Source organism: Euprymna scolopes, chromosome 1, assembly GCF_053919585.1.
Source record: "Euprymna scolopes isolate OS-2025 chromosome 1, ASM5391958v1, whole genome shotgun sequence".
NCBI classification, from domain to species: Eukaryota; Metazoa; Mollusca; class Cephalopoda; order Sepiida; family Sepiolidae; genus Euprymna; species Euprymna scolopes.
Window position 1 is genome coordinate 179,892,880 of NC_136482.1, and position 17,638 is coordinate 179,910,517.

Sequence of the window (17,638 nt, forward strand, 5' to 3'; positions counted from 1 at the left end):
TTAATACATATTATTTGGATTTTTTGGACTGCTATTCTCATCTTAAACGATATTTTCATGTTTCGGTTAATATAACCTCTGACCTTTTTAACATGTATCTTGTTGAACTCGGGAATCTTTCTGTCGAACCTTTAGCATAGTGAATAAAGAACTTGGTAAAATTCAGTGTAAAAGTTACACTTCTGGAAGTTGAAGGTTTAATCCTCAGTGCAGGCACCACTCAAAATGCAATTGCCAAGTGCTTATGACTTCTACCCAGTTGTGGCTGACGGAAATTCTTCATTTGTTTTTTTAACACAAATCAAAATATAAAAACAGATAAAAGGTTATTTGAGCCAGAGAATCAGATACTGTTTAGTTATAATCAAATTACAATTCCACATTCATTTTTTTTCTAAAAATTTTCTAAAATATTATTAAGCACAAACATTTCAGATTACAAACATTTTTAAAAGAGAAATTTCAATTTTTAGCAGGAGAGATTCCTGGAATGGATTTTTCAACTCATCTTTACCCCCCTCCCCCCATCAACCCTTCTAAAAACTGAACAGTAAAACTTGTATTGTGAAAAACTGTGGCACTTACATACATAGACAGTTTTATTAGGCACTCTTATATCTTGTTAAACTCCTTCCGTTTTTATTATAAAATCTGTCTTTCAAGAAAATCATTTAGGATTTTGATCACCATCTTATGCAAACATTGCCTGTACAGATAAATCAAAGCCATTCTGTAGAATGAAATATAAGGGGAAAGAAAAACTTTTTAAAAGAAATCAACACAAAGAAAATGCTTAAGTTATTTTGCAATACAAAATCATCCCTACTTTTAAAAAAAAAAAACAAAAAAAAAACTATTCATCAATTAGATCAAATATGAGAATGCAATTTTCATACAATTGAAATGGGATTTTCTTTTTCAGTCCATGCAACTTTTACGCATTTGTATAGTAAAGACTGCAGAGAACAATTGTAAAAAGGAGAGCAAATAATATGTTCTGCTCCAAAAATAAATAAACATGCAACGTTGGCGAAAAGAATTTTATGGGAAGTTTCAAGCTCAGAGAGAACAGTAAGAACAACACATAAGAGAAAAACATTCACACAGATATTTGAAGGAATTTTCAAGCAAATTATCTTAATTGTTTCTTGCTAGTTTAATATTCAACACAGGGAAAAACAAATATGGCTCAATTTATTTCTGATTAATTTCACGTTTAATAAGAATTTGATGCCAATAAAATGAATGCTGTAGAGAATATAAAGGTGCTTTATTCAGCTAAGTTCTAGCACAGAATATGGCAACAGATAAGACAAATGCCTTTTAATAAATGTGTAGAGTTTAAGACATGTTTAAGATGTAATTAAGGCAGTCTTTAATAACAAAGACATTCAACCAAAAATGGGAGATATCCCCCTCACCTTAAATTAAAAAATTAAAAAAACATGGAGAATTACATTATTTTTACTCCAATCAAATTCCAATTTTCTAAAATTGCTTTCAATAAAATATGGTAACAAGCCTGAAAAAAACCCAAAAAACTACCAAATATGGATTCATGTAAAAAAAATATTTAAATAGAGAGCGTTCCATAATTTTTAGGCTAACTTCTAATAATAAAAAAAAAAATATATATATATACATATGTATATATATGAATATATATGAATGACAAATTTGTAAGGCAGATGATGTGTCTCCCATAAGGTGACATATTTCTGTGCCCACAGGATGCTGGGATCAAGGCTGGAAGTGACACATACTGAACAATGACAATAGCAGTGCTCAAGGCTAGTATCCATTCCTCACAGCTTACCTTGGAAAAGCCACCAGCAAACCTCCACAGTCCACCAAATCCTATACCTGAAATAAAAGTGAATACTGTATCTGGTGGTCAGGTAAAAAAATAAATAAAATAGAATATATTCAGAATTAAATTCACGAAGAAATGATTCTTCATCATTATTGAGATTTGAGACAAAGCGTGAAATAACTTGGTCTTTTTCTTTAATGCTTTAAAAAACAAAAAAACAAAACAAAAAAAAAAACCCTCGATAAAGTTAATGAGGTGTTTTCAGACATTGGAGTATTTATCATTACCAATTAACAAGTAATGTTTACTAATAAAATATTTTTTCTTGCATGAATAAAAACTACAATAAAATAAAAATATTAGTTATTTGTTATTTTCCTGTAAATAGAAACATCTGTGTTATGAGTCTGAAAATAAAATCTATAGAAGAACAGAACTGGATAGTAAGAAAAGACAACACCAATGACATTCATATTATTTGACTTATTATAACTGCTGTTCTCATCTTCAGTGTTATTCACACGTAGCCTGCAACCTTCTTTAAGGATCTTATTGAATTCTGGAATTTTTCTGTCAAACTTGGGAATCTGCACAGAATTTCAAACAGAACCCTTTATTTAATCTCTCGGGGTAGCATACTCTCATAGAAATCTTAATTCGTAATTGTATATTGTTTGTTGCCAACACTTAGGATTGAACCTTCAACCTCCAGAAAAGTGTAACTTACAACTGAATTTTACCAAGTATTTTATCTACTATGCCACGGATTCTTGCAGATCAATCCTTTGCAACTCTTTAAATACAATTGTGAATTACTTAGGATGTCTACCCTCTCATGGTTGATGGAACAGGAGCATACTACCCTTGTGAATTAAATAAATGGGTCCATTCAAAATTCCGTGTAGATTCCCGAATCAGACAAAGATTCCCAAGTTCGACCAGATAAACCTAAAGAAAATCAGAAGCTACATCGACCAAAACGTGTGAATAACACTCAAGATGAAAACAGTAGCCTGAATAATCCAAATGATATGAATTATCAAATTCCTCTAAAAGATTCAGAAACACCAATAACAGTTTGATTGTATAGAAATGGAGAAAAGCTTTTCTTGAAAGAACCAGAAATCCAAAATGTAGATATAGTATGCGTATACAACAGTGTTCTCAAGACCATCTGAAATAATATAACACTCGACTCAAAGATTAGATTTTGTATACATGTGAATCATGGTCCCTAACAGTAGGACCTATAAAGGATATGGGTTACAGAGATGTGTTACTTTTGTAAACACCTCAATATCTGCTACAGAAATCATGTGATCAATGAGAAAGTGTGAAACAGAGTTTGACAGACAATTAGGCTCCTACAACAACTGTTTGACCACAGAGTAAAGAGACAAACTAAAGTAATGAGTCGCATGATTGACAGGACTTGCTGAGACAATCCTGCAAGGCATAATGCAGGATGGGAAAAGAGAGCAGACAGGGAATAACATGACAGGAGAAAGATATTTAGTCAACAAACGAAGAAAAAAAAAAGGGTAAATTTGAATAAATAAATATTACCGTAGCCAATAAAAGTGACTTTTATACCTACCTGGCTCTTTGTTTTTTTTGTTTTTTTTTGTTTTGTTTTTTTAAAAGTACTTTCAAATGCTTTTTTTTTTTTTTTTACATCTGAAATATTTACTATTCACAAGGCCTAGCCAACAAAGATGGCTGCCAATACATGAAAACTGCAGCGGCCATGCCTGTTAACTTAGATCTTGTGAAAAGTAAATATTTCAAATGAAAAAGAAAAAAAGAACATTTAAAACTACTTAAGAATAAAAGAATAAAACCGAGTCAGGCAGGTAGAAAATAACTTATTAGCTATGGTAACATTTATTTATCGTATATTTGTTGGTTTTTTTTCCTTTGTCGTTTGGTTTTTCTGCTAAATCCCAGAGTAGAATATCTTGAAAATGGACTGGTCTAAAGCTGAGCGACACGCTGAGGCAATCAGAAATGAAAAGAGTGGATATCCAAGTCATCTGTAGTGTACTAACAGTCAAACTATAGGATAGATGAAAGAGTATAAAAGTAGGCAATGTTGATACTAATTTAATCTAACAAAGAATACCTGTTTGTTTCTTCTGCCGAAAAGAGAAAATTTTCTTAAAATTTCATATTAAAAAATATTTAAAAATTAACAATTTAATTTGAAACATACAAGATTATGTTGACACTCGATTTTTATATTCTTATCTAATCATGAGAGAAACCTCTACAGTGGTGAACAGAGAAGCACAAATGGTAAACTCACCATTATTTTTGTCGAACAACCTGATAAGACATAAATTAAAATGCTGATTAAAAAGACATTTCAATCTAATAAAAAATGTTAAACAGGAGAAGCTTTAGAAAAGCAGAAGCGGCCAAAAAGACAGTAACTTAATTCTATGTTAAGATTACATGCTTTGCCAATAGAGGAAAATATCAAATTGTAAATTAAATTTCATTTTTTATTGTTCAATACTTTAAAATTTTCAATGAAAATTTTAAGCTCTTAATAAATAGAAAAAAATCAGGCACTAATTGAATGTTTGATAAAAACCAATGGCTTTTAAATCATTTTTCAGTTATTGTGCCTTATATTAAAAATCAAAAATAAAGAAAAAAAACGGATGATGTACATAAGTCATGAAACAAAACTACATTCCAAATATTGTGTAAACTGATCAAGTAGTTTTATTTTTATAAAGGAAATCATTTTAAATAGAATTTGTAGGCATTACAACATAAATCTATGAATTATTGTTATCTTTCTTTGCTTCTCATCGTTTTTTCTTTTTTCTTTTTGTTGTTTTTTTGGGTTTTTTTTCAAAATGGCAGGTGAGACAGTCAGAAAATTTGATTTTCTTATTTAAAAATAAAACTACTAGATATATTTACATGATTTTTGAAATACGATATTTTCGTTTTGTCATGGGTATGTACACCATGCAGATTTTTCTTGATTTTGGCTTTTTTAATATGGGGGAATTCTGGACAAAAACCGATTGTTCTAACTTGTGTCCATATTTTTAAATTGGAATCTAAAACAGGATACATTACGAAAAAAGTGAAATATACTTAAATACAACTACAGCTTCAGTCAATGAACAAATGTTTTTGTTTAGGCAATCACAATGACAAAACCTTTGTAGGACACAGCATGAAGATCAAAATGTTGTGAAAACCAAACTGATGCTTAGCAACATCAATGGCTCAAATACTGACATCAAGAAGGTGAATGACAAAAACTGGAAAATATGAAAACCTACAATACTCTCCAGGATTTTTTTTATGAAGCCACTTGATGTAAAGAGCCAACAACAATGAAAGCTGATTATGGCAAAATCATAAAATGTTTATTAGCTCAATCTTGAAAAGAAGCTACTGGAATACGCAATATTATAATGAAGTATCAGAACTGAATTGATGAAGACAACTAAACTGATGAGTCAAATGAGTTGGAACAAAGGAAGCAGAGAATAGATCAGTTCTATTAGAATTCAGAAGAACACGTTATAATAGTATTTATAAAAAAAGTCTGAGACTAGCAACATCACATCTGTGAGAGAGGTTGCAGTAAAGAAGAAAGTGTGGGGGCCAATCAAATTACAGATACATTTCAAATGGGACATAGATTCACCAGCCCAAATATGACAATACTCCATGAATGGTGATAGTATATTTGTAGAGATCGAGAATAGTCTCAATGTGAGAAATAAACGATATAGAGAACTGATTTTATGAGAGGCAGAAAGAGCAATGGATCTAATATGAACTCCAAGAAAGATTTGATGAGGTATTAGAATCATTTTCTCATCAAAAGCAGAACTTCCTATGAGAATCTGCAGAAGAAAAGGGACACGCTTACGATCGAAAGACATGGATTAAACAAAACAAGCCATTTCCTACCTCAATCCATAACTGAACCCAAATCGACTCTTCTAGATCAGCTGCATATTTCAACAAATCCGAGAGAGTTGGGTAAATAATAATAGCAATAGCAGAATGGTGAGGGTTATCACCAGCGTGAGATGCAATTGTTGCTGGTTGTTTTCAGATTTTTTTGTTTTTGTCCGTGAATCATGGACATGAGAATACCAGATGAGATTTGTTGCTTTCGTAAACTCATTGGCATCTTCTACAGAAATTATCTTACCAATCAAGTATAGAAAAAGATATAGCAAACATTGGGTTCTACAAAAACTACACTAGACAAACTAAAATCATATTATCATGTAAAAAAAACAAAAAAAAAAAAACAGGACTTGTCAAGATAATCCAGCAAAGAAAAGAAAAGCAAATAACACAATAGACAGGTTGAGTGACCAGGTCATTTGTGTTACCCTGTATGGTCAGTCAAGTAAAAGCGAAGAAAATGAGGTACTCCAAACATTCTCCAAGATTTTCCAAATCACAAGGTGTTCACCAAACTTAATACAATCTGGAATGACAGGAACATCAACTCAGCTTAAAGATTATACCAATACACTGCCTGGTCATCTCCATATTTTTGTACACCAATGAACTGTGGGAACTGGCAGATCTGGAGGGACGGATACAGACCATAGATGTGCTACTTTCTTAGACAGGATAGAGGAAACAATTGGATGATACAGACACCTTTTAAACCACAGTGAAAAGATGTAAACTGAAGTGGTGCTGGCAGATTTGAGAAAAATCAACAGGATTTGCCAAGACAATCTAGCAAGGCACAATGGAGAAGTGATAAGCGAAGAGGCAGACAGCGAATGAGATGGAAGGATAACATATCAAAATGAATAGGACTAAAGCTGAGCGACATTCTGAAGTACTCATAGAGAGGGAGAAATGAAAAGGGTTGGTTGACAGGTTAAGGGATAGGTAAAGATGATCCCAATAAAGGATGTAAGAGAATTAAGACATATTCAAAGGATAAATCTAACCCTTACAATCTCCAAATTAAAACAGTGCCATATGATTTTGGCAAAAAAAAAAAAAAAAATCTTAATCTTATAAAAATCAGAGGACGAAAGTAAAAACAAACATCATAAAAGAAAAATGCTTAGTGAGAAAATACTTAAAAAACAAACGGTTTTATAAACAAACGAATATTCAAAAGTCATTGTTTGAAAAGGAAAATGTCCACAGTATTTAATGATTTGGAGATTTCTATATTGAATAATTCTTCATATAGCAAAACAAAAATTTAAAAAAAAAATTTGAACAAGATCCGAGTTTCAAAAATATTGCAATATTTAGATCACAAGTTTTCCCTACCATTTGAAAATTGAAAACTATTTGGCTCTTATTTAAACTTTATTACCTAATTTAAAAAATAAATAAAGTCTATGTTAATATTTTTCTTTTGTATCTACTTCGAAGATGTGATTGGTTGCCGATGATAAAATATGACTTCCATAAAAATGAGCAGAAACTCTAGTCATGTTTGTCTGTGTCGATAAGTTTAACATGCGCTAAGAATTTAGTAGGTTTAGATAGAATATGAAACAAAGAATTAAAAAAGTTAGATTTTGGAAGTTGATAGTAAAAAAAAAAATTTGTTATAGAATGTGCAGAGATTGGAAAATAAAAAAAAAAGATTAACAATGGAAAGTGTTTTATGAGTTCATTGGAAAGAAAACATGTGCAAAAGAAAAATGCTGAATCTGCCATTCATTGCTGTGTTTAGAAAAGACAACTGAAAGGATTGAATAGCTTTAATTAGTAAAGAAAATATATATAAAAATCGAAGTGGTTCAAATCAGCTAAGCTATAAAAAGATTGAAATTAGATTGCAGTTGAAAATTGAAAACAAAAAAAAATGCAGAGAAATTTTGATTACAAATAATTCTAGATGAAAATTTGGTGCTTATTTAGAATTACACACAAAAAAAAACACAGACAAATCTTCATGACATACTTACTCATCACGAAACAAAGATGTCATATTCCAAAAATCATGCAAGTTGATCAAGAAGATTTATTTTTATGCAGAAAATCATTTTTAGTTATTTTAAGATTAAAACGTATTTATTACAAGACTGATTTTAATCTCAAATTGAGTTGTCTCCCTTTATTTATAAACAATGGCTGCCAAAAATTATTAATCTTTAAAAATGGTAAAATTTGATTTTTTTTTTAAATAAAAAAAAAAATAAAAAAATAAAAAAAAAGCTACTGGATCAAATTATGTGTTTTTTGGAATATGACATCTTTTTCCGTGACAGGTATGTAAATCAAAGATCTGTCTGTATTTTTGCGTTTAAAAAAAATTTTTTTTTTTTTTAATTAAGTGTAATTCTAAATTAATACTGGAAATTGAAAATCGTTTGCTTTAAATATAAATCATTTAATCAACAAAATGATAAATATAAATTGCCTTAATTTCAGGAGTTATTTTCAAATCTTTATGAAATAAAATTCATTTCCTAAGATTATAATAAATCCATCTTTTAATCCAAAAGTTGTATAGAATGACTCAAGGAACCAATTTGCAAGATGAAAATGCCCAGCAGAGATTGAACCCATGATAGAGAAAGAAAATCAAAATGCAAGCGAATGCTTCAAATGAGCCGAGAGCAGCAATTAATATAGAATAAACTACAAGTGTAGGGGTGATGGAAGGGGTCATGCAATAAATAAAATGCTTACTTTGTAAATAAGATAACTGCTGTTGTGATGAATCTTCACAGGCTATCATATTCTGGATGATACTTTGAACTGCATTCAGGATAGCTTGGTCCTGACTTAACGATAACACAGAGTTGATTTTCGCATCTAAAAGGCTATGTCTGCAATAGAAAAGAAGAGTTTACGTAGGAATTGGTTGTTTTGTTTTACAGTATATCAACCTTTTTCAAGTGATTTTCTGTCAAATCGAGTTATTTAAAAAAATGTTTTCATGCTTTGTGTATTTTATATCTTGAAATATTTATTCATTGTGTTTGGTTTGGTTGATTTGTAAAAGATCACGTAAATTAATCAAGTAATATTTATTTTATAAAGAAAATTATTTTTAAGCCATCAATGCAACTTCATCAGCATTATAACAAATCTAAAAATTACAAATTATTATTCAGTTATCTCCCTTTCTTTCAAATACTCATATTTGATTTTTTTTTTATCTATATAATTTATTCTCCATTTTTTAATACACCTTTCTTAAAAAACATTCGTACATTTTCTTCTACATTACCAACATAAATAAATAACCCAGATGTTTTTTTTTAATTTGCGTTACAAATAATCAACGCGACAATAAAACGTAGTGTTTTACTGTGTACGTTTTCAGCATCCCAATTGTTTTTTTTTTCCGTGTTTAAATTAAAAGATATATCAAAATTTGAATTAAACTATAAGTATTATGATATCTGTTCACTGCACATTTACATATAAGTATGGTAAACCACTTATAATTCAATGGCTGTAAATTTTTTTTTCCAAAATAAACAATTATAAACAAAATGACTCATAGAAATGTTTCTATTATGTCACAAAAAACTATTTTCTTTACGTCACAAGTGTCACGCTCATACATTAATTTCATAGCTAATATAACATACTGACCCAACGGGTCATGGGTAGTCTAGTTATAAATAAAACTACTTGATCATTTTACATTATTTTTTAGAATACCACATCTTCCTTCTGTGATGGGTATATACAAAGATATTTCTGCTTTTTTTTTTTTAATTAAGTTGAATTTTAAATAAGAATCATAACATCAAATACATTTAATTAGAATCTGTCCATATTTTTAATCTTAACTTGTTATGCTGAACCTAGCATTTTGAGATCATTCATTGATACAATTCAATTTTGTTCAATTGATCAATCGATGCAAAATCATGGACGTCCGTGAGATTTACTAATGCCGATTACACATAATTTATTGTGATCGGCATAATCACGTTGACACACAAGTTCCCGTTAGATCACCGAAGTTAAGCAACATTGAACCTGGTCAGTACTAAATGGGTGACCATTTGGAAATTCCAGGTGCTTATGTGTTTATCTTGACATTATTTCCAATCGTCCTGGACTTCTTTGCCACTAGACTTGAGCAGTGCAGATTTAGGAGAGGTGCGGTTGGAGATTGTGCAACCCTTGCCTCACATTTACACATGCATGCAGCTACTTTTACAGGAAGTATCCATTGTCTTTCGAGACTGAATGGAAGCTTCCATTTTTTTTTTTATTGTGATCGGAAACTGTAGCATTTAGAAGTTAGATGAAATTTCACTGAAAATAATTCAAATTTTTGGAATGAATAATACATCTTTTACAACAGCTCTTAGTCACCAACTCTTGAAGAGGCTTGTGCCATTGCAAGGACAATCTACCCAAATCTTTATTTCTTCAACATATTTATCTACTTGAACCTTTCCTGTGACAAAAGTTCAATTTTTAATGTGGGGCAAATCCATTTCTCAAAGAAAGGATCATCTTTTGTTACAAGAGGATAAAGCAAGTACTACAATTTGCACCTAGCTCAAATGTTAGGAAAGTCTACAAAATGACACGCATAAGGTGGCTTAAAACTGTTAAGCTCATAATAGTTTTAAGTGGCTAAAATTTTTTTCTCTTTTTTACACAGGACTGTATGTATGTGTGTGAGGAGGGTAATTTATATATAGATTTTCAAAAACTTGATAAAATCTTATTGCATTGGTAACAAATCAAAGTTGTCTACTTACATCACAGGAAAGACGCGGGGAAACACTACCGAGGCCTCTGCCAAGTATTCGTATAATATTCTAGCTTCATTTTCATCCGTCGTGTTCCTCACTAATGTTGCCTGAAAAAAAAGGTAAGAAATATGAATACCAATCACCCACAACTGCAAAGAAGGTGGGCTCCTTTTACCATGCTAGAAAATTACTCACATCTGAGAGTATTCTATATGTCTACAAAGCCACCATTCGCCCATGCATAGAGTATTGTTGTCACATCTGGCCTGATGCATATACCAAAAGTTTCTAACTCTTATACAAGGCCCAAAAAAGAGTTTCAAATCTGATAGATCCCACACTATCAACCAAGTTTCAACTTCTGTCTCATAACCAGAATGCTGTATCCCCATGTCTGTTTTACAAGTATTTTAATAGAATGTGTTCTGATGAACTAGTACTTGTGCTCTCTCAATGTACCTACTCCCAACTAACCTGACAAGCAGCAAAATCATACCCCTTCACTGTTGAGGTTACTAGATGCTGGAAAAAATTCTACTCTAATAGTTTTTTTCGCTTGGATTGATAGATTTCAGAATTCCCTCCCTGTTTCCTGCTTCTGATTGTACTAATATACTGAAGTTTAAATGTAATGTGAACAGATATTTTTCTGATTAACTTCCTGCAGTCCCTTGTTAGACATGATCCAAAATAGTATTCCCTTATGTTCAAGTGTGTAGGGTGGTATGTGTGTATACGTGAATGAATCTTAAATGTTAGCACCATTTGCATCTATTAATCATTCGTTGACATCTATGCTGATGACACGGCCATTTAGAAATTATTTGTTAACATCTATGCTGATGACATGACCTTCAAAGGCCGTAAATGACATAGTTCTCTCTGGTTCTCTCTCCTCTGATCTTGAGCGTGTGGTACAATGGGGGAAGAGGTGGCTTGTTACTTTTAATGGATCTAAAACCAAGCTCCTATCTTTACATCATCAACACTTTGATCCCCATCTGGCATCAATTGAAATGGATGGCTCTCGTCTTGGGGAGGCTCCATGTTTTGACAAGCTTCTGGGATTGACCTTTACTCCCGATCTGAAATGGAACACGTACATCAAATCTGTTGCCAAGGTCACTGGGAAAATGGTGGGATCCTTCTACCGCTCCAGTAGATATCTCACTGCTGATGCAATTCTCTATCTATATAAAAAGCCAAGTATGTCCAAGGATGCAGTACTGCTGCCATATCTGGGCAGGAGCTGCTACAAACAGCCTATCCTGCCTTGACAGTACAAAATAGACTTCGTAGCCTAGTGGGGGATGCTCTTTTCTCTTCCCTGCAACCTCTCTCCCACAGAAAGGACGTTACGAGCCTGTTGTTTTATCGTTATTCCCATGGGAAGTGCTCATCTGAGTTCCAATCTCTGGTCCCCCCTCGCCAATCTTTCATGAAAAACACCTGTCTAGCTGAAACCACTGTCAGTAATTTTCCGCACTCTTTATCTGTGCCTAAATGAAAATGTAGATTCCATGAACAAAGCTTCTTTCTTAGAAATGCACGCCTGTGGAACTCTCTTCCGTTTGCCTGTTTCCCACCTGACTACAACTTTGATGTCTTCAAGTCCAACAAACAAATTCCTGATGAACCGCCCCCTTAAAGACACTTTATCAGATCTCCATTACTAACGATTAGTACGATATTGTTCCATTGATTACTGTACACGCAATAACCCTTATCCCCGAGTGGCCTCCGGGCCTTGATAAGTGGTGACTTCCATGTAAAAAAAAAAAAAAATCTTAGCAGTTCAATCCATGTACAAACTTTTCACTGTAGCTTAATCCTCTCTATTAATCAGAATATCTGAACTTTGTCTCATTAAATATAATTAGTGATGGGATGATCCTCTCCCACACCGGATTCGGATACAATAACGAATTCCAGTTTTTTTTTTTTTCTTTTTTTGCGGATTATAGTAAATAAAACGTAATATGTGGATAAATTTTCAGAAATGTAAAAAATACATTTACATGGGGAAGAGAAATCTTTAGATTTTAATTTTACTGGTAGTTTTAAAATCAATGAAAATTTATCATTTTATCTCTAGTACCAGCAATGGAAAATTAAGTTTTTAATATGAAAAAAAAAAACTAAATCATTTTTAGCATCAGAAAATAAATAGGCACAATTTTTTTTCAATTTCATTACTTCAAAAAGTTCAGATGCTTCCAGATTACAATTAATCATCCAATACTAAGAATAACCCTCCACTACATTATTCACTCCATAACCTGTCCCTCTTCCTGAACAGATCATACCCAAGTGCCACCATTCTGAACATTAGACTTTTCTTTGAGGACGCAATTCTTCAAGTGAAGATACCTCAGCTTTCTTAATACCATGCAACTTATCTTTTGTCATCCACTCCCGACAGGTGAATACTTTAGAAGTTTTTTTTAATGCTGCCATATTGTTCCTTATCAACGTTGAATAATTGTCTTGCTAGTTTTCATCATGCCTTCAGCTTGAGTCGGCACAAAGCTTTTCGACTCTTTCTTTGATTTAATAACCTCTCACAAAAATTACACGTTTATTTTTGTTATTCGGCACAAGACATTTTGTTTTCACCTGCTGCAATTACAAATGCTCTCCAAGTTTGTAAGGTAAAATGAATTGTAAACACTGAACACATCAATCTATATATCTATAAAAGTGAAAATGTGTGTGTGGACACTTCTCAGCCTATATACTTGACAAATTTTTGATCTACAGACTTGAAATTTGGTATATAGGGTATTCAGACATGTGGAAAACTTTAATCGATTTTCATCCGGAAAAAAGGCTGCTAAGGGATTAAAATTGAAAAAAAATGGTACTTGGGAGTCCTCAGATATTCATCTGTTTGTCACGTATGCGTAGCCATGAAACATAACAGCTTCTTTATGTTAAAAAAAGCACTCTGTGAAGACCACGTCAAGCTGTTCTAATGGTTATGATACCTGACTCACTTTCTTTAGATTTTGGTTTTGATCTCAGTTTGATTATTTTTTTTTTTTTTTTTTTTTTACAAATGAAGTGAAGTGTTTAGAAAAAAAAAACAATACTCACATGCACACATTTCAATTTCTGTATATAATAATTATGAATATTTACGACCGAGCAACACTGGGCAGCCTGCTAGTTTTTAATATTATTATTTTATATTTTCTGAAGTAGTAATCAACTTTTTTTCTGAAAATTCTATGTGTAGGAATAATATTCCTATAGTTCTAAAATATTAATCCATACCACATCAGGGCTGGTGCATCTACCACTAGTTTCTCCCTCTTAGACCCCCCCCCAAAAAAAAATGTTAATTCTAATAGGTTCCACACTTTCGACCAAGCTCCAATCTCTGTCCGATCCCCACAATGTTACATTCCTGTGCCTGTTTTACATAATAGCACTTGTCCCCCATGATGTCCTGACCAACCTGACAGGCATCAAAATCCCACCACTTCACTGCTGAGGTCCCTAATTGCCAGAAAACCTTCTACTCTAATAGTTTCTGCCCTCAGATTGCTAGACTTTGGAATTCTCTCCCTATTTCCTTCTCTGAATGTACTAACATGCAGTAGTTTAAATGTAATGTGAACAGACATGCTTAACTCCCAACAGTCCCCTATTAGACATGATCCCATATAGTAATCCCTTACATCCAAGGTGAAAAGAAAAAGTTCCAGTATGAATAGAGCAACCATTTCCTACCAGCTGACAAAAAATGCATGTTTTACTCAACAACTCGTTTTAGACTTGCTTTTAATACGCAAATGAAGCAAATCAACAATGCATAGCCATTATCAAAAATGCATGAAGCATACCATGCTAATGTTTCCTTAAACAGAAAATAGCATATCATATTTACAGCGGAATCATTTGTTAAGTTTTATATCTAAAAACCTTATTCCATCTGATATCTTGCAGTTTTCCAAACTAACATTATTATTACACTATAAATTCGACATAAATTTCTCTACAATTTTTAATAATTAATTTTAAAAATATTAAACACTTTGTAGATTAATATCTAAAACACATCTAAAATAATTAAGCACACATTTTCAAGGATAGGTTCATAATAATGTTATGGCAGCCTTGGTATCATTTAATAAATACACAAGGGTAAAGCCAAAAGTATGTCACAGTAATTTGGAAATTATACTGCAATAAACTAAATTCATTGAAAATAAAACTTAGACGATTGGATTTGGTAGCCAAGATGAAGTTTATAATTTTATGATGTTCAGGTGTTATTAGGTTTTTAAATGATCAAAATTTACTCAGATTTTCAGACTCAAATTATTTTCTATTTAAACTATATTTTAAACCATTAAAATCAGAAATAAAATTTCTTTTTAATTTTAGAATATTTAAAATGACCTTAAGATTTTTAATGAAAAGTTACTTCACTATTTGGTGTTGTTATAGATGAACTAGAAGAATATTCATTTCAAGATGGGTAAAATTAATTGCCCGAACAGAACAGTTTTGAACCACTTTTATCACTTTACAAAGATTAAAATGAAATGATATACTAAAGTTTTAGAATCTTTATTTCGATTTTAATCAAAATTCATCATGATTTTGATTCTAAAAAATGTTTTAGATTTAAGGTTTAAATTTAAGGGGTCAAAACTGAAATTCATGGAATCTTACAATCGACTGGTTTTCTAATGACTATGGATCAAATTTAATGCCAATCTGAAATATTTAAATTTTCAACTGGGAGCTTGTGCCTATACGCCCCCTAAATACTATTTAAAATACTCCAAAGGGACTGAAATTTGCAAAATATTAATTGATGTTAAATATCTATTATTAACAATTTCACGAAAATTGTAGGTCTGGATTTTCACAAAAGGCTTCCGACTATTTTTAATCTTTACATAAAAGTAAATTAAATAAATATAGCCCACATTATGCACCTGTATAACTAGTAGTTGTGTTCAAAAATTCATAATAATCAACTAAATAGTTTATGAATGAATTCCATAGATACACACACATAAATATATAAATGTAACTGTATATAGAGATAAATACAAACTGCATTACATATATATATAAGGTGATTAACATTTAAATGTATAAAAAACATAAGAAATTTCATGTTATGCAAAAGAAAATATTGGATTCAGAATTTTTAGTGCTGGTATAACATTAACAGTGGTCAATCCAACAAAAAACTAAAAAAAAAAAAAAAAATTAATAGAATTCCCCTACATTAAAAACAAAAATAAAAGAAAAATCTGTATGATGTATGTCCCATGATGATACAAAAATATATTCCAAAAATCACTAAATGAATCAAGTAGTTTTATTTATAAGAAAATCAAATTTCATGAATAAGGACTGTTTTATCCATTTTGAAAAAAAATCAAAAAACAAGGGAGATAATTCAACAATTCAAACTTGCATGGTTTTTTTTTTCTTTTTTCTTTTTTTTTTTTTTTTTTTTGCAATGCCAACGAATTTCAATTAATCGTTTAAAAATGATTTTCTTTATAAAATAAAACTTCATCAATTTATATAATTTTTGGAATATATTTTTGTTTAGTCACAGGTACGTTTTTTTAATATGGGTGAATTCCAGAATTCACAAGAATAATTTTTTAAAGATTGAATTGAGAAGATAATTAAATTGGCATAACAAACAGGTGTCCAAATTTCTAACAATACTCACTGAGAGCAGTACTAGAATTTATACTTTAACCTACAGAAAAGCTTATTTTAAAATAGAGAAGTACAATTTCTATTCAAATAAATGGAAAATGAAATTTCTTACCAGTACAGTTAAGACCAACACTTGTGTTGAATAATCTGTCAACACTTCAGGATCAAGTAGAACATTGTTTTCATTAGACACCGAGCCACGACCACTGCGAGGCAGATTGAGCCCTGACTTACTGTTGTCTAGTTTCTTAGAACCTGGTGTTGGCATGGAACTGCTTCTGGTCTTGAACAATGGTGGCCGAGTAGAGGAATCTGCATCAAAACTGCGCCAAACCTTTGGACTGTTCACCTAAATGGAAAAGGTAGAGAAATCTGTTAGAGATCATTTCGTCTTAGAGGTTTGAAAATAATGATAATGCTGCAATAAAAAAGTTTTAATTTTGTTTGTGTTTTTGTATTTTCGATCAAAGGATTTAGTTGAAACTAAAAAAGAAATGAAATATATACATTAGACATTACTAAGAACATGAACATACTAAAAATAAGACATTTAAAAAACAAATGAAATATTTTGTATAAGTCATGCAATTTTGAGTCAATTTGTTTTGACTTTCCTTAAAAATGAAGACATTTTCACAAAAACATTTACACACAACTTATAGGAACTATGAGTATTCTTATACAGTCAATAGAAAATGTTCAATGATTTTAATAAAAAATATTGGCTGATTTTTTGTTTCTGGTATAATAAAGAATGCATTGTATGAAGAATATTAGCAGTTTTCAAATAGTTAAAAAAAAAAAAAAAAAACTGTAGTAGGAGTTATACCAAAGTTACAAAGAAAATGTATATTGAAAATAGGATATAATTTTAAAGTTTTATTAATCTTAAAATGAGATTTTACAAGATTTTCTTTTATTTTTTTTACAGAAACAATAATGAAGAACGGCATAACAGAAATACTACACACAAGACACTTCTTTATTAAGTTTGAAACCAGTTTTTTTTTATTTAATTTTTTTAATTATATTTCATATTGAATACTTTACAGCATTTAAAAATTTTAAAGAAATTGGGAAGCATTTAACATGATGTAAAAAATCATTTCTGGCTTTACAATTCTTAGAAAATCGTCATGTATTAAAAGATTCAAAGTTTTTAAAGCCATTTAAATTCAGTAATGTTATCAATAGGGATTAAATATCACTGTAACAAAATTAGTTTCCCAAGAATTTGCTTCAATTTGTAATTAAATGACTAAATACAATAATTTAATTTGCAAAATCCTACATAATTTTTTTTTGTAAAAACTCCATCTCATCAGCAACATTGGGTAATTACAGCTAGTTTATAAAAATAAATCAAAGAATTAAAAACGAAAAAATTCTAGTAAACACAAGAAAAAACAAAATGCTTGAC

At 30.9% G+C, this 17,638-nt stretch overlaps 1 protein-coding gene across 25 annotated transcripts in view; it reads right to left on the reverse strand.

The window, feature by feature from the left end:
• LOC145277800 (neurofibromin-like) overlaps positions 1-17,638 on the reverse strand; it is a 345,586-nt gene that overhangs the window by 49,743 nt on the left and 278,205 nt on the right. For 18 of the 25 annotated variants that reach the window (XR_013868216.1, XR_013868215.1, XM_080129724.1 and 15 more), the window contains 4 exons: positions 16,331-16,567; positions 10,525-10,625; positions 8,480-8,619; positions 1,817-1,863 (listed from right to left, as the gene is read on the reverse strand). Coding sequence is in view for 21 of the 25 variants with exons in the window: in XM_080129724.1 (XP_079985850.1) it covers positions 1,817-1,863; positions 8,480-8,619; positions 10,525-10,625; positions 16,331-16,567 (525 nt within the window). In the remaining 4 variants the exon portion in view is untranslated. Of the gene's footprint in view, positions 1-1,816; positions 1,864-4,118; positions 4,139-8,479; positions 8,620-10,524; positions 10,626-16,330; positions 16,568-17,638 lie in introns of all 25 variants that reach the window. The other 7 variants (XR_013868231.1, XR_013868230.1, XM_080129823.1 and 4 more) reach the window with 2 other exon arrangements.